The 22,457-nt window shown below is 45.5% G+C and overlaps 2 protein-coding genes across 4 annotated transcripts in view; one reads left to right on the top strand and one right to left on the bottom strand.

The window, feature by feature from the left end:
• The window catches only part of LOC134643786 (serine/threonine-protein kinase PAK 6-like), a 57,535-nt gene extending 37,874 nt beyond the window's left edge, over positions 1-19,661 (bottom strand). For 2 of the 3 annotated variants that reach the window (XM_063496344.1, XM_063496345.1), the window contains exon 1: positions 19,512-19,661. The gene's annotated coding sequence lies outside the window, so the exon portion shown is untranslated. Of the gene's footprint in view, positions 1-8,220; positions 8,614-19,511 lie in introns of those variants that run through there. The other variant, XM_063496346.1, reaches the window with a different exon arrangement.
• LOC134643792 (kunitz-type protease inhibitor 1-like) lies at positions 1,919-8,224 on the top strand. The gene is made up of 10 exons (XM_063496353.1): positions 1,919-2,363; positions 3,310-3,470; positions 3,790-3,931; positions 4,529-4,699; positions 4,787-4,822; positions 4,912-5,040; positions 5,156-5,206; positions 5,283-5,453; positions 7,553-7,615; positions 7,689-8,224. Exons 1-10 carry the CDS (start codon positions 1,964-1,966, stop codon positions 7,868-7,870), a joined length of 1,506 nt encoding a protein of 501 aa, XP_063352423.1. The 5' UTR covers positions 1,919-1,963; the 3' UTR covers positions 7,871-8,224.
• Positions 19,662-22,457: the final 2,796 nt, after the last annotated feature.

Below are 22,457 nucleotides of genomic sequence, written 5' to 3'. Positions count from 1 at the left end.
ATTCCAGTGTTTTCAGTGTGGGAGAAAGTACTCAGGGCCTTCAGGTTACACACTATGAAAGGCAGCAACAAGTTTAATATTCAGAAACCTAAAGTATGTATCAGCAGCAGAATGGAGCTAAAAATAAATGTTTGTTTCAGTTCTATGAAGCTTTGAGTATTTTGGATTAGTAGTACTGCTGTGTTTGTTGCATCATATTGTTGTAATTGTTTATATGCTTTATATAGTCTGAGGTAAGCTGATCTATAGTGTTCCATCATATTCTATAAGGATGTTATGTGTTTGTATACTTTCTGCCCAGTTTGACCCATTTAGCAGAGGTAAGCCTGTTTAAGGCTCTGATATCTATTCTGTATGACTTAAAGCAGTTATGACATGGTCTGATTTTCTCACCCAATAAAGGAATATTTAATATATCAGTCTACTCTTTGTTTATCAGAAACAGTTATCACAGCTTGTACATTTTCATTTTACACATATATGTAAGCATTGAGCCAAATTTAGTAATGCCAACATATTAAATTTGTCTCCTATATATAATACATCTATATATACACTGTCAAAGATACTTGTCTTTGAGTGAAGATTTAAGGTGATAGGACATATAAATAACTGCAACTTGAATCTTTACTGAAGCTCAGTATTAGACACAGAGTTCACTCACAAGAATTTCACTCACATGTGCTGTACCAGTGTACCTGCACATGTGATGTGACAATAGAAGTGATTTGATTGGAGAGTTCAAACTCACTGCTGTAATAACTTATAATGATTAATATGATAACTATAATATTGGCCATATCATATTTACACTGACTTTAGTCTCATGAACAACATTAGCTAATTGTTATTTACTAGCTAATCTTAAATGACTGTTCAGTACAGAAATGAAGGCCAACAATCATGTTTTACAGTCCTGTGGTCTCAGCCTCAGATACTTATTAAATCACACAAAGCTCGTGTAGAAACAAACACACGAACAAAATATGTTCTCCTTCATTTCTGTCAAACAAAGCTGTATGAAACGTTTCCAGCCAGTGTTGCCAACTCCTCAGTAAGGAAAATCGCTATTGGCTGTCCTAAAAGTCGCTAGAAGTCGCTAAATGACGTCATCACCTAATTTGCATAATTGGTCATGCTAATATAATTGTAACCTATGTTGTTGGAGAGAAAAATAACATCGTGGAAGAGACATAAAGTGAGTAAAAAACGTCCTAAATGCATTTTGAGTTTATTTAGAACTACAAATTAAATTTCTTTTAGCAATTATTGTTTTTTTTAATGTCACAACTCCAACCCTGCTCCTTTACCCGGGCTTGGACCGGCAAAAGTGACCCGAAATAGGCACTCTGGTGGAGTTACTTTGTGTGTGTGTGTTTATAAGTAGTTTTAAACCTTGTGATCCACAAAACAGCATAAGAGTAAATGAGTAAAAGAAGAACTGACTGCGTTACAGCACCCGCTGCTTGTTGAGAGTAAAAGCGATACGCGCTTTCACGTCTTTTTTTAGCGACTTTTTTTCGGAAAAAAGTCACTAGGGGGTCTGAAAACTCGCTAAATATAGCGACAAAGTCGCTAAGTTGGCGACACTATTTCCAGCGGTTGGTGTTATGGTTGCTAGGCAACCTGGGCAGCGCGACGGAGGCCAGACCGTCCCATTTCACAAGCCTCGCACTTCCGGCCTTAGCGGTCTTTGAGTACGCGGCCCTTGAGGACCGTTGAGGCTGCGTACTTTAAGGCTGCAGACCCTGAATTGGGATACAGCCTCTTTCGCGCTCTCCTGTCGGATCCATAAATTCACCTGTTGTTGTTGACGTCAGCGGCGCGTCAGAATCACCTGTGTGGGGGCGGGGCGAGGTGTTTGTCTTCCTGTCAGAGAGCAGGTGAGACACACCTGAGGAGGTACATCGGAGCTGAGCTGAGCGTTTTTTCCTCCTCGCGCGTAGATTGACCGCAGACGGACATGTCCACGCGCTCCTCTTCCTCCCCCCTCCTCCTCCTCCTCGTTTTCGCGCTCTTGCGGTCCGGGGGGGCGGTGGACCCGCACTGTGAGGACGAGTTCCGGCGCGGGCACGAGGACTTCGTGCTGTACGCGGAGGACGCGGTGAAGGAGGGCGCGGTCATGTTGGCCACCGCGAGCTTCTACTCCGAGCTCGAGTGCGAGCGCGCGTGTTGCGGGCAAGTGCACTGCAACCTGGCGTTGCTGGAGCCGAGCGTCCCCGGAGAGGAGAACCGCACGTGCGTGCTGTTCAACTGCGTGCGTAGGAATCGGTTCGCGTGCAGGTTCGTGACCCAGAGCGGGTACAAGAGCTACGTCAGAGACGCCGTGTACCGGAAGTACCTGGCAGCCCCGCAGAAAGAAGGTGAGTACTTTCAGGTTTACTGGCTCTCCGTGATGTCAGTTCTGCTCAGTGAGCAGGAACAGAGGGACTCTCGGAGGCTGAGAGAGGTCTGAGCATGTGCAGGGGGATGAAGATGCAGGCAGGAGGAGAAAGAGGAGGGATGGAGGCGGGTGATTGGCTGTGGGCCCAAGTGTGTCAGCAGGGAGGTCGGTGGGCAGACTCTGAGCCCGACGGGGTCGCCAGGTCAGAACACACACGCCTGTTCGTCGGAGCAGGAGCCGGCCTTCGCAGTCTATGTGGGCCGGGTCCGAAGGATGCAGCCTAGGTTTTGGGACACAGCTTCTGTTTAATGTTTTTGAAGAGCAGCTGTCGCCACAGAAACAGACCGCAGCACAGACGGCGTGTTCCTCCGCTGTGTGAGGAGCGTGTTAAAGATGATCTGCAGCTTCGTTCTCTCAGACCGCTGTGATCAGCTGATTAAGTGTTACAGGATGTCACATGTTCCCTCCACGCTGACAGATAACCACGGCACAGACACCTGTTATCTGTGGCTGAAGCCACCGGCACAACGCTGTGACCAGCTCGCCTCCATCGTAACTGTGGGACTAATGCCTCGCCGGCTGTGAGCCCTGAGTGCTCTGTCTGTCTTGGTCATTGTGTCCTTGGACACCTACCGCCTACTGGTGTTGGCCGGGGCCGGCCCCCACCTCACTAGATTGGCAGCCTCGCTTCTGTCAGTCTGCCCAGGGCAGCTGTGGCTACAACTGTAGCTTGCCTCCACCAGTGTGTGAATTTTGAGAGTGAATGAATAGTGGAATTGTAAAGCACTTTGAGGGTCTCGAAAAGCACTATATAAATACAATCCATTATTATTATCATTTCAGGCTGCGCTGCCTCTCTATGCACGTGATCTCTGACCCTGTCTCAGAATCCATCTGACTTCAGCTCCCCCTCACTCTGTCTCCAGGTAAGAAGCATCCGCCCATCGCCAACGCAGGCCGTGATGTCATCATTCAGCCTGGAGAGACTGTGATGCTCAACGGCACTGAGAGTGTGGCGCTGAGCGGCGCCAAAATTAAAGACTACCGCTGGAGTCTGGAGAGAGGAGACAGCAGTGTAAAGATAGAGGTACAGGTGCTGCAGCACGGGGGTGGGGGCTTCTGTGTTACAGGTAGACTTCACCTGGAGACAGACGGGTAGTTCACTGTATCCACTACTTTGAACATAAAATTCAGCAGAGCAGCTTCCAGCCCACCAAATCTCATTCACAATCTGTCCAGTTTTCACTCTGCCTTGGTTTTTGGAAGTTAAAATAGGGGCTTGTGTCTGTGCAGGTGTGTCCAGGTGAATGTAATTGTTCTTCAGGGTCCCTCTGCAGCATTCAGCTGTGACTGAGTCCAGCTCATTTCACTTTTAAATGCTGTTAATTTTGAATGTGCTTCTGCAGGAGACCAATTACCCTGACCAGGTGCAGCTCTCCAACCTGCAGACAGGCTCGTATGTCTTCAAGCTGACCGTCAACGACTCCAACGGCAAATCGGATGATGCCAAGGTCACAGTCCTCGTTCTTAACCCACAACAGACCAGCTGTGAGTGCTCATGGGATATGTATTCCAACAATAAGCCTGTAGCATGTGAAGAGCCCTGTGCCAGAGTCAATAGAGAATTTGGTCAATTTTAGGTTTTGAAGACATTTAGTTTGTTTTCATCTCAGTCTAACTTTATTGATTTCTGAAGTCTTCACTTATCGTCACTTTATCGATCAGCTGATGGCTGAATCACTGTGTTATTGATCAGTTAAATGGTGTGGTAGAAGCAGAGTCAGCTAATTGGTGGAGGGAATGGTGTTTGTTTTCTCGCTCCTCTTAAACTGGTCAGACTGGATTACCTGACTCATGCACACTCAGAGGACGCCCCCACACTCACAGCAGAAACTTGACCTAATTCTATTTGACATCTGCCTTTCAGCTGATTTCAGGGTCACGTGATTCACTGAGTGTGTATTGATCGCAGCTCTGACCAGAGTCAGGCTTTAAAACCGTAAAATGGGAGTGTGCAAAACAGTAAATGGCGCAAGTGTTGTCACAGTGGCACACCCTGTTTGTGTTCAGCACTGCAGTCAGCTGTATTTCTGTAGGTAAAAGTCTGACAGGAAGTGATGTAACTGACGCTGTCCTCGCCCTCAGCATACTGTCAGGCTCCGGTGAAGGTCGGGCCATGCCGCGCGAAATTTACTCGCTGGCGTTACAACATCACAAAGGGCGTCTGTGAGATGTTTGTGTTCGGAGGCTGTATAGGAAACGAGAACAACTTCCTGTCTGAACAAGAGTGTCTGTCTGCCTGCAGAGGAGTCACAGGTACACACACGCACACACGCACACACGTACACACGAACACAGACACACACCTTTATTGTAACACTGTTTCTGTATTTTTGTCCACAGCGTCATCGCAGAGGAGTGTTACTCTGCCCGCTGCAGGTCAGTCCCACAGTGCACCTCTTCATCTCTGCTCCACAATACAACCAGGATGCTCAGTGTGTGGTGTGTGCGTGCGTGTGTGTTTTAAGAGGTGTGCGGTTCGCCGTGCGGTCCTGATCAGCTAACCTGTGGCAACGGCTGCTGCCTGGACAGAAGTATGGAGTGTGACAACGTGAAGCAGTGCAGCGACGGATCAGACGAGAGCCAGTGCTACCAACGTAACGCAAACACACACACACACACACACACACACACACACACACACACACACACACACACACACACACACACTCACTCACACTGAGTGTAGCTGACCTTCCTCCTCCTCCTCAGTGAACCAGACCTTGAGCCTTCTGCTGGACATCGATGTGAACAAGAAGAAAGGTTTGTTTTAATTATCTTTGTTAAAGAAATACTCAAAGCTAACAAGCTACATGCTAATTAACCCCTCCCCCCTCAGCTCAGTGCACGGAGCCTCCCCGCACCGGTCCGTGCCGGGCCAAATTCCCCGGCTGGTACTATGACCCCCTGGACCAGAAGTGTCACGAGTTTACCTACGGTGGCTGTGATGGGAACGAAAACAAGTTTCTGGACGATCAGACATGCAGCGAGTACTGCAAAGGAGTCGGCGGTACACACAAACTCGCACACACAAACACTCAAGCTTCACAACAGAGCACTGGCTTTCCAGGGGCCCGTTCTTCGTACCTCGCTTACTACATCCAAGATCAAATGACACATCCAAGATCAAATCATCGCGCTAACCTTGAGCTCGCTAATCCGGTTCTCCGAACACACCTGTTGTTGACGATTAGTATAGCTGGATGAAGTAATCTGAGATCACTGGGTGGCTTAAAAGGGGCTACGCATCGATAGTAGAAACATTGATCGGCAACCCTGTGATTGGTCGGCAAAGATGTCGAAGGAGCGCGCTCAGTATTTTACGGCAGCAGAGCAAGAACTCTTGATTGAGGGATTTCAGGAGTTTCAGAGTTTAATTAAAACGCAGGGGAACACTGCAAAGGCTGCAAAAGCAAGGAGAGAGGGCTGGCAGAAAGTTGCTGACAAATTAAACTCGTAAGTGATCCATGATATTACATTATATCATGTGATATTATATTATACCACATTATATTATATTACATCATATCCTCTTTCACATTAGACCCACAACAGGACCCACTAGAACATGGAACAAGTAAAAGTGAAATATAAGAATATTCTACAGAATGGTAATATTTATCACTTATATTGCTTTTAGTCTCTTGAAAAGAGACCCTGCAATAATCTGTTTGTTTGTTTATAACAGCAACCAAGAAAAGGGCAGAGCAAATAAAGACAGGTGGTGGGGGTCCTGCACCCCCTCGTCACACCCTGGCTGTTTGTACCGTGACATTTATTGACATTGTGGGTTTTTTTGTGTGTAGTTTTACATAACACTCCATCACTTTTACCTGTTCCCATGCAAGGGGTGACTGAAGCATGCACAGTAAGTTGGGAGATATCTCTCTCTCTCTCTCTCTCTCTCTCTCTCTCTCTCTCTCTCTCTCTCTCTCTCTCTCTCTCTCTCGAGAGAGAGAGAGAGAGAGAGAGAGAGAGAGAGAGAGAGAGAGAGAGAGAGAGTTAAGTAAATAACAAAAAAAGCGATATCTCTCTATGAGCACACTGTCGCGCTGAGCTAAAGGATCCTGTCTATCCCGCAATATACGCTGAATTCTGAAAACTCTCCTTATCAATCTTGCACCTTCCGCAATGGGTTGCTCGCGTACAAACGGACAGGACATGGCTGCGACAGACTTCCCAAATCCACCTTCGCTTTTATAGCCGTGGTCTCTCATCTTGATTACACGAAGTAATTTACTTATACTACCCTAAAATATGAATTACATCTGAAATAATCAAATACATGACATAGAATGATTAATAGTACATTTCCCTTTTTTTAGGAAATGACCTGTATGTATCTGTATGAAATCAATAAAAGCATCAAATGCTGCATTATATTTAGTTACATTGATAATATTTATTTATGGTAAAACAGTGGCGAAATATCGCTGTTGCTTTCATATAACTGCAGCGGACATACCTGAGTGGCCGCGATCTAATCCTGTTTACATAAAGTAAACCTGCTCCCGAGCAGATTTACGCTTACGGATCTGTTGCTATGACAGCAAGTCCCAGATGAGCTTCGGAGAACCGAACGATCCAAGATCACGCGAAATCGTCAACATTAAAATCCGGCTAACTTACTTAGCGAGGTACGAAGAACGGGCCCCAGCAGATTAAAGATCAACCAAACCTGAGCGTCACCCACACTGCAGCGCTCTGACTTAAAGAAAGTGAGCGTCTTGCTGAGCACGGGAGCGGCTTCTATTGTCCGGCTGAAGGTGGCGTTGCCTTGGTTACCAGCTAACACAAACATAAAAATTTGGATTTTTTATCTGTGGGAAATCAAACTTTAGGACCCTTCACTCATGAGATGAGCTCCACACACAGAAATTGCTCACATACACTGCAGTCACAGACTCTGTGACACAGAGTCATGTGACAATGTCATTCAGACGTGTTCTCGCTAACCTGAAGCAGTTTGTGCTGAAGCACAGAAACGTAAGCGCTCCGGCAGAACTTCATAAAACTCGCTGACTTCCAGATGAGGAAACAGGAAGAGAGAGCGGCTCACTGGCTTCTGAGTTTTGGAACTCACTGCTGCTTTTTCTTCTCTCCCCGTAGAGAACGATGTGTTTGCCAGAAGTTTGTTTGAGCGCTTCGACAAGGACGTAGACGACGACTCAAGTGAGAGATTTAACCTCAGCTTTCAACTGTTCTACAGTACAGACAGGACATGACCTCACTGTCCTCTCCACAGGTTCCATCACGCTCGCCGTGATCCTGTCGGTGGCCATCTTGTCTCTGCTGGCCATCCTGGCCTACTGCTTCCTGAGGGCCCGCAAGAGGCGCACACACAGGCCCGTCAACACGGGCCCCGCCCACGAGGCACTGTCCGAGGAGGAGACGTCCGTTTATAACAGCACCACCAAGCCCATGTGACGTCAGCCGTGACGTTACCGTGGCGATCTGCTGCCTTGTTTTGATTTAAGTGTCCTTTAAATGTTTTTATTTCTCAGCTGTTTTCATGATTGATTATTGGGGACGCTGGAGTTCTGTGGTGATGTCAGTTTCCTGTCCGCGGCGTCTTTACTGCTCTTTGTGTTTCAGTATTTATGAATTCAGCGTCTGGGTCTCAGGTTTTATTAGTTTTCATGTAAATACCAAGTTGGTCTCAGGTTTTTAACTTCTGCTCTTATAAAGTTTTAATAAAAGTTTGAAAGTAGTAATAAAGTTTGGACATAACAAAAAGTGATCTGAGCCTTTATTTTGAAAACAATCTTCCTGCTTACTGCGAGGTGCTAAACAGGTCGCTTCACAGTGAATCTGTGGTGTGTTCACTGACTCCTCAGTCCCCGCCTGCTCTCCATCCACCTTGTCCAGGTCATGCTGGGTTCAAGTCTTTTACAGAAGCTACATAATCACAAACAATTTCTTTAAATCATTGTTTTTATTTCTGTTGGCTCACACCACACTTCTTTCATTTCTTTATGTATTCATGAGTGGTCTGTACTTTCCTGAGGTGTTTTCTCTTAACCTTGCACTAACTTTATTTAACCTCAAAGTCTGCATTTAGTTGTGTTGTCATCGTTATTTCCCAGCAAACACTTGAATCATTTATTTTGATGTCTTGTGGTTGAAACGTATGGAGGACCACAAGAGCCACGCGCATCGAAATAAAGAATTCTGTGCTTAAATAATTAATTGTAGAATAAATTCTGCATTTGTAAATTCATTTTCGAATTCCAATTTAATAAATTGATTTTCAAAATGCTCTTTAAAATGGTGATTCCACTCCTCATTTCAAAATCCATTTCCCTTTCCTGTTCGCTCAGGGATTAACATTTGAATTAGCAACTTCATTTTAAAAATCCTGCTGCAATGCAAATTAGCCACACCGTGGGATGTAAGGAGCTCATGATTGGTTGGACAGACACAGGCTGTCTGCCTGGATTTTTCTATCTCATAGCTTTGCCCTGCTAAGAAGTGTGTGTTCTTGTACAAAGGCCGTTCAGCCTCGGGATTTACACTCGGATCGACACGGATATGTGAAGAATGAAGGGACCCTGCAGCGAAACGGAGAGCGCAACCTCTGACTGTGTGCTTGTTTACTGAGTCTGACCACCTGTTGAAGGTAACGTGCTAACACTAGCATCACTGCACATAGCCCCGTTATTTTAAGGTAATCTTAGCTTATGAAAATTTTATATTGTAGCTGTACGAGCTAGCTACGTGTTTTGTAAGCTGCTGTGCTCTTCACAAATACAGCTTGAAGCAGCTCAGACTGTTAGAACCTGCACTGAGCCCTGTTACATTTATACAGTGTTAGAGGAATGGCTGCAACCTACAGCCTTTAAACTAGCGATTAAAATGCTGACAGTAAACTCATCAGTCCTGTAGCAATGGGAATTGCATTTACCCCGTGTGTTCCGCCCGGAGTCTAGAGATTGTAACACCGGAAGGTGAGAAGAAGAGACTCATGGCTGTCTATTAAGAGTTTAATAAAAGTTTACCTCGGAGGAGGGAAAGTTCAACCGAGCATCTTGTGGAGTTTATAGAGAGAACAAGATGAAACATGGTGGCAGCGGGGTCTAGAGTGATCCACACCGCGCTTTGATGACAACAGATTGAGCGGACGGTATCGACGCGTCCAGCTAGGCTAGTTAGCCTCGGAGGTGCTAACGGCTCAGGACAGCAGGTGAGATGCCGACGAGAAGAGCGCAGCGGCGGCTACGATGGATGGATTGAAGCCACCCGCACAATGGAGTATGGATTCAGTGAACCTGTCTAAGGCGTGGAAAACATGGAAAGAAGAGTTTACACTCTACACGGAACTAGCTCTGCCGGATGCTGAGGAAAAGGCGAGAGTGAAGCTGTTTTACTATCTGATCGGGGAACGGGGCAGGGAGCTCTGTGGAACGCTGATCGGAGCTGAGTCAAGAGTAACAGTAAGTGAGCTGATGAGAAAAATAGATGAACACTGTAATCCCAAAGTTAATGAGACTGTCGAGAGATACAGATTTTTTGCACGCAATCAGGCTCCTGGAGAAAATATTGATAAATATGTTACGGACCTGAGAATGCTGGCGAGCACCTGCAACTTTGGACAATTAAAAGACTCACTGATCAGAGACAGGATCGTCTGTGGCACGAACAGCTCCAGTTGGAGGGAAAGGTTGCTCAGAGGAGAGAACCTCACATTAGACAGATGTCTAGATATTTGTAGAGCAATGGAGATTTCAAGAGAATACAACAAAACAATAGCGGGACAGGCTGTAGAAGAACTGCATGCAGTAAAACAAAAAGAGAGAAAAAGACTGGATAAAGAGATATCATGCAGATTTTGTGGAAGAGCACATGAAACTCTCAAATCAAAATGCCCAGCATATGGAAAAAAATGCAAAAAATGTGGCAAAGAAAATCATTTTGCTATAGCATGCAGGAGTAAAAGCAGACAGAGTGAAAACGGAAAAAAGGTCCACACAGTGACGGAGCAGGACTCTGATTCCTGTGAGGACATAATGACTGTCACAGCTATGACACAGACTGCAGTAGAAGTGAACCAGATCAAAGAATCAGACATGAAAAAACGAGAGCAGCTGTTTGCAGGCATGATGATTGGCAACAGCCTGGTCAAGTTTCAAGTTGACTGTGGTACAACGTGCAACGTTATTCCCATCAACCTGTTGAACCCAAATGTCAAAATGGAGCACACAGACAAGGTTCTTGTGATGTACAATAAGTCAAGGCTGTGTCCATTAGGAAAGTGTAAGGTCAAGCTGACAAACCCAAGAAACAACAAAAAGTACAGAGTCAAGTTCCAAGTGGTAGAGGAGGATTGTAAAACGCCTCTACTTGGGAGAACAGCTAGTGAAGCGATGAAGCTAATACAAGTTAAATATGATAACATCTGTGCTTTGGACAGCTCAGTGACAACAGCTCCATCAGAGAAAAACACATGGTTGTTGGAAGAGATAAAGACTAAGTTTCAGGATGTGTTTACAGGAGATGGATGTTTGCAAGGCGAATATGAGCTGGAAATCGACACAACAGTGCAGCCCGTCAAACTGCCAAAACGCAGAGTCCCAGTGTCGATGATGAAACCACTGAAAGAGGAACTGATGAGTCTTGCAGACAGACAAATAATAGCACCAGTGGAATGTAGTACTGATTGGATCAGTGGGATGGTGACAGTGCAGAAGCCAAATGGCAAACCCAGGATATGTATTTACCCGAGACCGCTCAACAAAGCTTTGAAGCGTAGTCATTTCCCGTTACCAACAATAGATGACATCTTGCCAGATGTGTCAAAAGCGAAAGTTTTCACAGTTTGTGACGTGAAACATGGCTTTTGGCATGTGAAGCTTACAGAAGAGTCAAGCCATCTCACGACATTCGCAACACCATTTGGTCGCTTTCGTTGGCTGAGAATGCCGATGGGGATCAGCCCAGCGCCAGAGGTCTTTCAGCGCAAACTGATGCAAGCGTTAGAGAACCTGCCAGGCACATACATCATTGCTGATGACATCCTGATCACTGGAAAAGGAGAGACGACTGAGTTAGCAGAAATGGATCATGACAGGAACCTGAGACTTTTCCTGGAACGCTGCAGAGAGAGGAACATCAAATTGAATGTGGAAAAACTCAAGCTTAGAAGACAGGAAGTACCATACATTGGACATCTACTCACGGCAGAGGGGCTGAGAGCTGACCCAGAGAAGGTACGGACCATCACAGAGATGCCAGCACCAACTGACATAAAAGGGGTGCAGAGACTAGTTGGAATGGTCAACTATTTATCAAAGTTCTACAAGCATCTGTCAGACGACTGTGAGCCTCTCAGACAACTGACGCACAGAGACAGCCTATGGGAGTGGACAGACGTGCAGGAAGATGCATTTAAAAGACTGAAGGAAAAACTAACACAAGTCCCAGTTTTGAAATATTACAGCCCTGAAGAAGAGCTGACACTGCAGTGTGATGCCAGCGAGACGGGACTGGGAGCAGCTCTGACTCAACATGGAAAACCAGTGGCATTTGCAAGTCGTGCACTGACGCTCACTGAAAGAGGTTATGCACAGATTGAAAAGGAATGTTTAGCTACTGTGTTTGGGATGGAGAAATTCCACCAATATACCTCTGGTCGTCTTGTGAGAGTGCAATCAGACCACAAGCCACTCGAGAACATTATTAAAAAGCCACTGTTACATGCACCTAAGAGACTGCAAAGGATATTATTAAGGCTGCAAAAATATGATATAACCATAACATATGTTCCAGGCCGCGACATGCTACTCGCTGATACGCTGAGTAGAGCGTACCTGCAGGACAGCATCAAAAGCCAGACGGAGTTGGAGACAGAATGTGTCAACATGGTGGATTATGTACCTGTTGCAACAGAAAGCATGGACAGAATACGAGCAGGGACAAGAACCGACCACACACTACAAACGCTGATAAAAACAATACAAAAGGGGTGGCCGGCCTGTAAGAAAGATGTACCTGTTGAAATAACCCAGTTCCAATCTTTGCAGGATGAACTGAGCACACAGGATGGATTGGTCTTCAAGGGAGAGAGAGTGGTGATTCCAGAAGCACTCCAGGCAGATATAACACAGCGAATTCACTCAACACACATCGGAACAGAAGGGTGCCTCAGGAGAGCTAGGGATTGCGTCTACTGGCACGGTATGAATGACCACATCAAAAAGTACATCGCTACATGTGACATATGTCGGTCTGTGGATGCAAAACAACAGAAAGAGACACTAAAACCACACGAGCCGACCACTAGACCATGGACCAAAGTTGGGACAGATTTATTCAACTTTGAGGGTAGGGACTACCTAATAACTGTTGATTATTACTCCAACTTTTGGGAGATAGATTATCTACCTGATACCAAGTCGAGTACTGTGATTAGGAAACTAAAGGCTCATTTCGCACGTCAGGGAATACCAAATATTGTTTTTTCTGACAACGGGCCCCAGTACAGCTCGACAGAGTTTGCCAACTTCAGCCGGAATTGGGAAGTTGGAATACTTCATTGTCTTTGTAAAAGAAAAGGGATGTAGCAATGGGAATTGCATTTACCCGTGTGTTCCGCCCAGAGTCTAGAGATTGTAACACCGGAAGGTGAGAAGAAGAGACTCATGGCTGTCTATTAAGAGTTTAATAAAAGTTTACCTCGGAGGAGGGAAAGTTCAACCGAGCATCTTGTGGAGTTTATAGAGAGAACAAGATGAAACAAGTCCAAATGTTACCACATTACTTTGTGATTCGAAGAGTTAAAACAACTGAGACAGGCTGATTAAAATTAACAGCTGTCAATTCTCTCATTCCTTATATCAAGACTGGAGATCACACTACTGATTTCAGTTCATTCAATATGAACTCCCAGAGGAATCAATTACTCTGGCAAGCCATCAGGACCAAAATTCACCACTTTTCTAACCCGTTTTGTAAGAATGGCGTAAAAAACACTGTTTAATTATTCAAAACACCATAAAAAAACCACCAGTCTGTGGTTTTTTACACCACAAACTGGTGCCTTGAACGCCCCATCTGAGTGGCGGAAGAAAAAAGGTGTTTTTATCTGTCTTTGAACGCCGCTTTTTATGTCACTCGGCAGAAAACGGCATTCAAAGATGGATAAAAACTGCGTTTTTTACAGCGTTCTGTGTCAGCTATGATGGCGTTTAAAACGCAGTTTTCTTGAAATTATGCAGGGCAATCCCCATGGTTCCCTCATCCAATTACTTTCAACTCATTTCACCCAATTAAAGAAGAGGAAGTGCAGACCACACTAATTCATCACAGATTCACCTTGCTGCTAAGTGATTACCTATTCGGTACCAATGTATGTAACCCACTCTGCATTTTGATATGTTTAAAGCATGAGCAAACAAGGTAAAAAACAGAATGCTTTTTCTGAAACAAGTGGAGACCTTAACTGTGTTATGTGTTACGGCAGTTCCGCTCATTTCTGAGCTTCTTTCTTATTTTCCTCTTTACGTCTCTTAACCTTTAACTTACGTCTTACCAAACAGATTCTGAGATCATGCACTACAGTTTCGTGCTAGTTCTGGTCATTTTTCTCCCCTTTGCCCCCCACTTTTTTCACCCGTATTTGGAGACCCGGCGAATGGCTCCCTTGTTTACGTGAGGGATCAGCTGGTAGCGCTGCACCCTGCAGCTGCACTATTCTATTGTGTTTTTTTTAACGTTTACTGCTCTTAAACTTGAACTTTCTGCCGTGACCTAAAAATTTCTCACGTGTGGGACTAAAAAGGTTTACGTTGTCTTATTATTTACTCTGTCCTGTTTTGGTTTATGTGTAATGTAGGTGAATGAGCTGAATACCTAATTTAAGCAGTGTGTCAGTGTGATTGATAATAATATATATATATATATATATATATATATATATATGTGTATGTATACACACACACACACACACACACACACACACACGCGTGCGCGCACACGTACACACACGGGTGGTGGGGGTGGCATCACGGGCATCTCCAAAAAAAGGTTGCTCGTACTCGTGCTGCCCCGACATCAGCCAGCGCATTTTGGAGATGGCATAGGCACCAGTCGGTTTTCTGCCGCCCATTTGCAGGGAGTAAGGGCGCCCTTCGCTTGCGAGGTGTGCCTGCTGCTTGCAGCACAGGGAGGAGAGGTCATCTCCACTTTATACAGTACAGTATATAGAGAGACGAGACGACGAGGCTCCAGTTACAGCAGTGCAAGTAAACAAACAATAAATAGAAGAAGAGTAAGAAAATAAATATACACTTTAGGACTAGGGGTAAAGGGGTCAATAACAGTTTAAAATTTATAATTTACAGTTTGATGATTTAAAGTCTGGAAGCAAAAACTCGGGTGTGGGAGGAGTTCGGAGAGGCCATGGAAAAAGACTTTCGGACTGCCTCGAAGAGATTCTGGCAAAAGCGTGAGGCGTCTCAGGAGGGGAAAGCGGTGCTCTACCTGCACTGTGTATAGTGCTGGCGGAGCGCTGCTGACTTCGACTGAGAAAATTGTCGGGCGGTGGAAGGAATACTTCGAGGACCTCCTTAACCCTGGAGAACCCATGGGGTCAAATTTGACCCCATGGTTTCCCTAGAAAACCAATGGGGTCGGATCTGACCCCATGGGTTCTCCAGGGTTAATCCCACTGACACGTCTTCCAAGGACGAAGCAGAGTCTGGGGATGAGGGGGATGACCCGCCAATTTCCGGGGGCGAGGTCACTGAGCCAGTTAAACAACTCCTTGGTGGCAGAGCCCCTGGTGTGAATGAGGTCCGCCCCGAGTTCCTGAAGGCTCTGGGTGTGTAGGGCTGTCCTGGCTGACACGCCTCTACAATGTTGTGTTTTAGATCAGGGGCAGTACCCCTGGACTGGCACACCGGGGTGGTGGTCCCCATTATTAAGAAGGGGGACCAGAGGTTGTGTTCCAACTACAGGGGGATCACACTTCTCAGCCTCCCTGGGAAAGTCTATGCCAGGGTGCTGGAAAGGAGAGTTCGTCCGCTAATCGAACCTCAGATACAGGAGGAACAATGCAGTTTTCGTCGTGGTCGCGGAACACTGGACCAGCTGTTTATCCTCTCAAGGATACTTGAGGGCGCATGGGAGTTTGCCCAACCAGTCTACATGTGTTTTGTGGACTTGGAGAAGGCATTCGACCGTATCCCTCGGGGTGTCCTGTGGGAGGTGCTACGGGAGTATGGGGTGTCTGGCCCATTGCTACGGGCCATTCGATCCCTATACAACCGTTGCAAGAGCTTGGTTCGCATTGCCGGCAATAAGTCGGACTCGTTCCCGGTGGGTGATGGGCTCCGCCAGGGCTGCCCTCTGTCACCGATTCTGGGTAGTGACCGAAAGAACGAGATCGCGGATATAAGCGGCGGAAATGAGCTTCCTCCGAAGGGTGGCTGGCCTCTCCCTTAGAGATAAGGTGAGAAGTTCAGCCATTCGGGAGGGGCTCAGAGTAGAGCCCTCTACATCGAAAGGAGCCAGCTGAAGTGGTTCGGGCATCTGACAAGGATGCCTCCTGGGTGAGGTGTTCTGGGCATGTCCCACAGGGAGGAGGCCCCGGGGCAGACCCAGGACACGCTGGAGAGATTATATCTCTCGGCTGGCCTGGGAACGCCTTGGAGTTCCCCTGGATAAGCTAGAGGAGGTGGCTGGGGAGAGGGAGGTCTGGGCTTCTCTGCTTAGGCTGCTGCCCCCGCGACCCGGCCCCAGATAAAGCGGAAGAAGATGGATGGAGGGATGGATGGATGGATGGATGGATGGATGCATTTAAAGTCTCACACACAACCTGTCGACAGGGGAGGGGGCCCTGTCGACAGAAAAGAAGAGGAGGAGAAACGAGCAAAAGATACAGGTAAGCAGATGTGTCACTGGATAATGGCAGGTCATGTGTCCTGAAACAATCAGAATCATATTAAGAATACTTTATTAATCCCTAAGGAAATTATGTGGGTTACATTTGGTCCAAGAAGAAATTCTAAAAATAGCAACAGCAACAGACTAAACTCCAAACAATACATTATGTTACAGATTTTACACATCTGTGACCCTCAGCCAGAGGGCGTGTTCGCCCAGGGCACCAAACAAGCTAGGACCGCCACTGCACACACGTACACACACACACACACACGTATACATGTATATGTAAACGTTACAGCATTTGATATTGATAAACACAACTATAAAACATTTACAGTAAAGAGTTAACTGAAGAAAAAACAGTATAGTAGGTCTTGAATTGGCTCAGTACAGTGCGACAGTGTGACAGTGGTGACAGTGCACAGCTGAAAAAAAGTGTTAACATTAGAGAGCAGATTACTTTTCCCTAGACAGATTGTACAAACCCAGTTCTGAAAATACCGGACTCCCATGTAAAATGTAAAAAAAAAAAAGAGAGAGAAGAAAGCAGTGATTTGCGTATCTCAAAGCCATTATTTATTCACAGTGTAACATAGAAAAGATGTCAAATGTTTAAACCTAGACTATGTCGTTAAAAATAACTCCTTTTGAATTTGATGGCAGCAATATGTATCAAAATAGTTAGGATGAGGCAAGAAAATAAGTGGTTCTAAAAAGAAACAGCTGGAGGGACATTTTAAAAGTACTTAGGTTACTTGGCAACAGGTCAGTAACATGATTCGATATTAAAAGAGCATCTTAGTGAAGCAGAGTTGCTCCGAAGGAAATGTGGGCAGAGGTTGATCAATCTGCAAAAAACTCCATTAACAAGGCTCGTGTCTAGACACTGTCCCACAGGCTCGTTTTTAGCAAGCAGAGGTGAGGCAGATCAATTTTACAAATCAAAATTTATTAAGAAAAAAGTACTACTGCTGTGGTCGGCATGAAGCTGGACACTGGTGACAGTGGCAGAGAAAAGGACACTAAAGAAGCTGCTGGACATTATGGACAATGCTGGGCATCCTCTGCACACAGCCATAAACAACCACAGGAGTCTGTTCAGTGACAGATTGCTTCTCACAAAGTCAAGAACCAACAGACTTCAAAACTCCTTTGTCCCACATGCCATCAAACTGTTTAACTCCTCTCTGGAGGGGAGAGGGAGGGGAAACAGGAGGACAAAGGAGGGGGGAACAACTACGCTGTAGTGCCTTTTCACTGCAGTGCTTAGCCGCCTAACGCTCTCTGCCTTGGATGGGAAAAGAATGACAAATGGCTCCAAATACGAAACAGTATTTTGATAAAAGTTAAGGTCTCCACTTATTTCAGAAAAAAATCATTCTGTTATTTATTTGCTTTATCATGCTCTCCTCCGGCCATCTCTGCACTGTGTGGGTGATTGGTGGCTCCCTGCGCACTAAGGGCACACAGGGACAAGGTACACCAGATTGTGATCAGATCTTCCCGGGGCGTGGGTAATGTATGCCACTTTTGCATTGGCATACAGTAAGTACAATGTTTTATTGTCTATGGTGGGGCAGGTCACATACTGGGTGAAGGTGGGCAGTGTGGAGTCCAGTGAGACATGATTAAAGCCCCCTGATATTAGAAGAAGGGCTCTTGGAGATTGCGTTTGCAGTCTGCTGACCAGAGTAGAGAGAGTCACAGGCTGCATCCACGCATGCTAATGGCTAACAGCTCAATGTATGTGTCGCAGTTGTTCTTTCACAGCGATGTGCCCAGGGATACCCCATCTGTCGTTTAATAAACACTGCCAGTCCCCCTCCTTTCCTCTCACCTCTGTCTCTCGTCCTGTCTGCCCGCAGCAGCTGGAAGCCGGGCAGCCTACTCACAGAGGGAGTACCGGGCAGTGCTGGGGTACTGCCACTGTGACCGGGTTAGCATCATTAGCTTCTCAATCTTACAAGGGAGCGAGCTACATTTCAAATGGTTATAGAAGGGAGAGATGGTCTGTAACGTCTCCTTCTCGAGCGACGACACCCCCATCTCTTCCCCCTCACCTCACTGGGGATGTCGGGTCTGTCTGCCGGTAGCGCAGCTGCAGCTGCAGGGCGCAGCGCTAACAGCTGATCCCTAACATAAACAAAGGAGCCATGCGCAGGGTCTCCAAATACGGGTGAAAAAAGTGGAGACAAAAGAAGAGAAAAGTAAACAGAACTAGCACGAAACGGTAGTGCATGATGGCAGAATCTAATTGCTAAGATGTAAGTTAAAAGTTAAGAGAAGTAAAGAGGAACATATTAAAAAAAGCTCAGAAATGAGCAGAACTGTCGCAACAGATCTCCAAGCCCATTGTTCCTTCAGTGGGCTGGTTTCAGTCATTATGCAAATGTACCGTTTATAAGATTGGGGAAACCTGCAGTCAGCTGAGACTGAAGAAGTCACTTGGATGAGTGGCGAAACGTTTCTCCCACAAAACGCTACGTCCAGATGAACAGAATCAACTTTTGGAGATTTACTTACCTGGATGATTGAGCATGCATCAAGATGTCGTAACAGACACAGTTAAGGTTTCAGAAAAAGTATTCTGTCATTTGTTTGCTAGATTATGCTTTAAACATATCAAAATGCATAGTGGGATTATAATACAAGTGAATACTGTGACAAACATTGGTACCGAATAGGCAATCACTTAGCAGCAAGGTGAATCTGTAATGAATTAGTATGGTCTGCACTTCCTTTTCTTTGATTGGGTGAAATGAGTTGAAAGTAATTGGATGAGGGCACCACGAGGAGTGCCCTGCATAATTTCAAGAAAAAAGGCGTTTTAAACGCCGTCACAGCTGACACAGAACGCTGTAAAAAACAAACAAAAAAACAACAACGCTGTTTTTATCTGTCTTTGAACGCCGTTTTCTGCCGAGTGATGAAGCGGCGTTCAAAGACAGATAAAAACTGCGTTTTTTCTGCCACTCAGATGGGGCGTTCAAGGAACCAGTCTGTGGCGTAAAACACAGCATTCTGTCGGGACAAGCGCCGTTTTTTATGGCGTTTTGAATAATTAAACGCCGTTTTTACGCCATTTCTTAACCAAACGGGTTAGAAAAGTGGCCCTGATGGCTTGCAATAGATTACCTTAAAATAACAGGGCTACGTGCAGTGATGCTAATGTTAGCCATGTTACCTTCAACAGGTGGTCAGACTGAGTAAAGAGGCGCACAGTCAGAGGTTCAGCTCTTCATTTCGCTGCAGGGTCCCTTCATTCTTCACATATCCGTGTCGATCAGAGTGTAAATCCCGAGGCTGAACGGCCTTTGTACAAGCACACACGCTTGTTAGCAGGGCAAAGCTATGAGATAGAAAAATCCAGGCAGACAGCCTGTGTCTGTCCAACCAATCAGAGAGCCCCTTACGTCCCACGGTGTGGCTAATTTGCATTGCAGCAGGATTTTTAAAATGAAGTTGCTAATCTAGCTGCTAATCCAAATGTTAATCCCTGAGCGAACAGGAAAGGGAAATGGATTTTGAAATAAGGAGTGGAATCGCCATTTTAAAAAGCATTTTGAAAATCACTTTATTAAATTGGAATTCGAAAAAGGTTTTTGAAATGAAGTTTTTTAAAAAGCATTTTGAAAATCAGTTTATTAAATTGGAATTCAAAAATGAATTTACAAATGCAGAATTTATTCTATTTTGATGCGCATGGCTCTTGTGGTCCTCCATAGAAACGTAGTTCCAAAATGGAAGATGTGATGAATCCAACAATCGTATGACCGCCTATGAGCAAGTGCTTTGACAACAGTGGGAAGGAAAAACTCCCTTTTAACAGGAGGAAACCTCCAGCAGAACCAGGCTCAGGAAGGGGGGACCATCTGCTGTGACCAGTTGGGGCTGGTGTTTCTTTTCTCTCAGTTTCTATTGTTATGCTGAAGCTTTGTTATGCTCTACCTGTCTACCAAACCCCACCGCCCTCTGTGTTTGCCTCCAGGGAATCAAACCTGTTCTCCTGCAACTTTGCCACACTGAACAGTCCACCTTATCAAAATTTAACAGTTTTTGCCTCCCTGCTGATACCTCCTCAGACCCTTTCTAGTCTGACCCGTGAAGCCAGAACATTCGAATTGTATGAAGATTGAGCATTTATTACAGCTGACTCTTAGGGTCACATTGAGAAAAAATAATATTGTTGATAATTTTGAGAATAAGGTTCAAATTTAAATATTAAATTCTAAAATCTATTTTGAGAAAATGTGTGGAGACAACAGGCTGCTGTCCCCTCTAAGAATGCCTCATGTAGATGAGTCAGTGAAACAAAATGATCAGCCCCACAGTGATACGTCATCCGTCCTCGTTAATGCATGAGGCTGTAACCATCGATAACCTTGCATCTGTCCGTTACCAGACATTTCATTTTGCACAAATCCACTAATACATTTTTATTTTTCTTCTGATCAGACAAAGCTTTCTGCACCATCTCTTCATTGTCCTCACCCTGATATCAACCCTGTGTTTATGAGTCCAAAGACAAATCGTTTCCTTCCTTGTTACTAAAACCGAAAGTACGACCTCACTAACTCAAAAGGTACAGCGGCATTTTGTCCTGAAACAACAGCTGTGATCTGCACATTACCACTTTTATTTCTCAGAATGATCAATAAATCTTCTTAATGTGGCTCTAGTACTCCTCCATAGTTTATTAAAGCGTCTGACAGATTGAAACAAATATAGAACAAATTTGTTTATATAAACTTTAATTTCTATCTTATTTCCTGCAATTTATCACCTAAAACGTGTTGTGCCATTTATTTACAAACCCCCCACCAATGATGTCGAAGTCTCAAAAATTTATTAAAACATATATGATACGCATGGCGTTGACGGCTTTGAGTCTGGGCCCCTGTCACAGCCAGTAGCACTGCCTTTTTCTTTCACTCCTTTGTTACATCGATGACTCGAACTGTGTTCTCTGTGGTCTTCCTCTCAGGCCCATACATACCTGCAGCTGGCCCCAAACCCCGCCTCTCGCATCATCACTACAACTCCTTCCATTAGTCACATCAGCGCTGCCCTTCAGCAACTTCGCTGAAACATTGGATTGAACCAGGAGCCAATGAACATTTCCCAGAGCCATCATGGGGTGGAAGAATGTGGAAACCAGCAGCTGCAGGAAGTCGAGTCTGGACTGATTACAGACAGGGTGACAGGCGTGGATGTGGGTCAGGGTCGAGATCCAGAGCTCGGCCTGCGGATTTCACTTTAATCAGACCAAATCTCCTGCCTCATGTCAGACTGCACTCCAGAACGGAGGTGAAAACTTTTCTGCCTGCGCTCTCAGACGTTACACTCGACACTGCTGCAGCTGGAGTCACGAGCTGTTCTTCTGCCCTCGGACAGGTCGGGACTCGTTTTAGGCTCGCTGTTCTGTAACTGACGGTTTTGTGAGTCACAGACATCTGCAGACTCGCACAGCAGTCACTGACTCAAATCTCCACCTGAAGGAATGTGTCTGAGTTCACTAATCGGCAGATCTGAAGCCTGCTGCACTAAAACTGTTACTAACATCAGAGGAAACATTTGTGAGGGTCCGAGTCCACCGAGCAGGAAAACACAGACACGAATACATCAGAATCAAACATGTTTCAAAGCTAGTAATGAACAAGTGCACAGATTTGGTTCCTCTGGTGTTGTGGAGCTCTGCTGCCCCCGAGTGGTCAGTGCAGTTGTGTGTGTCAGATCCGTGCACACATTTACAGTGTGTGTCTGTGCTCGTGTGTTTTACTGTTTTCCTTTTTCTGTCATTTTTTAAGATTAAACTATTTTGATGGGGCTCTGATGTGTTTTATTGTGGCGATGTTGGATGTCTGATAAATTCTCCAGTAAAACAGGGACAGCACTAAGCTTATCACCTTCGGTCCATCCAAATGTAGAGGCACCTGCGCTGACAGGTAGTAACCTCAGCCTTCAACTCTCTGTTCTACTCTGTCCTCTTCTTACTGATTAACGCACGTGTGTGTCTGTCTCTGTCTTTCACTTCTTTCACCTTCCGCTTCTCAGGTGTATTTCACGCGTCAGCGCAGTTTCAGTCGCTTTTCTACTTTTCAAAGGGAGCGCGTGCGCATGCGCAGCGGGA

The sequence above is a fragment of the Pelmatolapia mariae genome, linkage group LG15, assembly GCF_036321145.2.
Source record: "Pelmatolapia mariae isolate MD_Pm_ZW linkage group LG15, Pm_UMD_F_2, whole genome shotgun sequence".
NCBI lineage: Eukaryota > Metazoa > Chordata > Actinopteri > Cichliformes > Cichlidae > Pelmatolapia > Pelmatolapia mariae.
This window is presented reverse-complemented; position numbering and strand designations above follow the sequence as displayed.

Coding starts and splice junctions, on each gene's coding strand:
- LOC134643792 (XM_063496353.1), top strand. CDS start 1,964: ATGTCCACGCGCTCCTCTTCCTCCCCCCTCCTCCTCCTCCTCGTTTTC. Junction 5,454..7,552: donor GTACTGCAAAGGAGTCGGCG/GTACACACAAAC, acceptor CTCTCCCCGTAG/AGAACGATGTGTTTGCCAGA. Junction 7,616..7,688: donor GGACGTAGACGACGACTCAA/GTGAGAGATTTA, acceptor TCCTCTCCACAG/GTTCCATCACGCTCGCCGTG.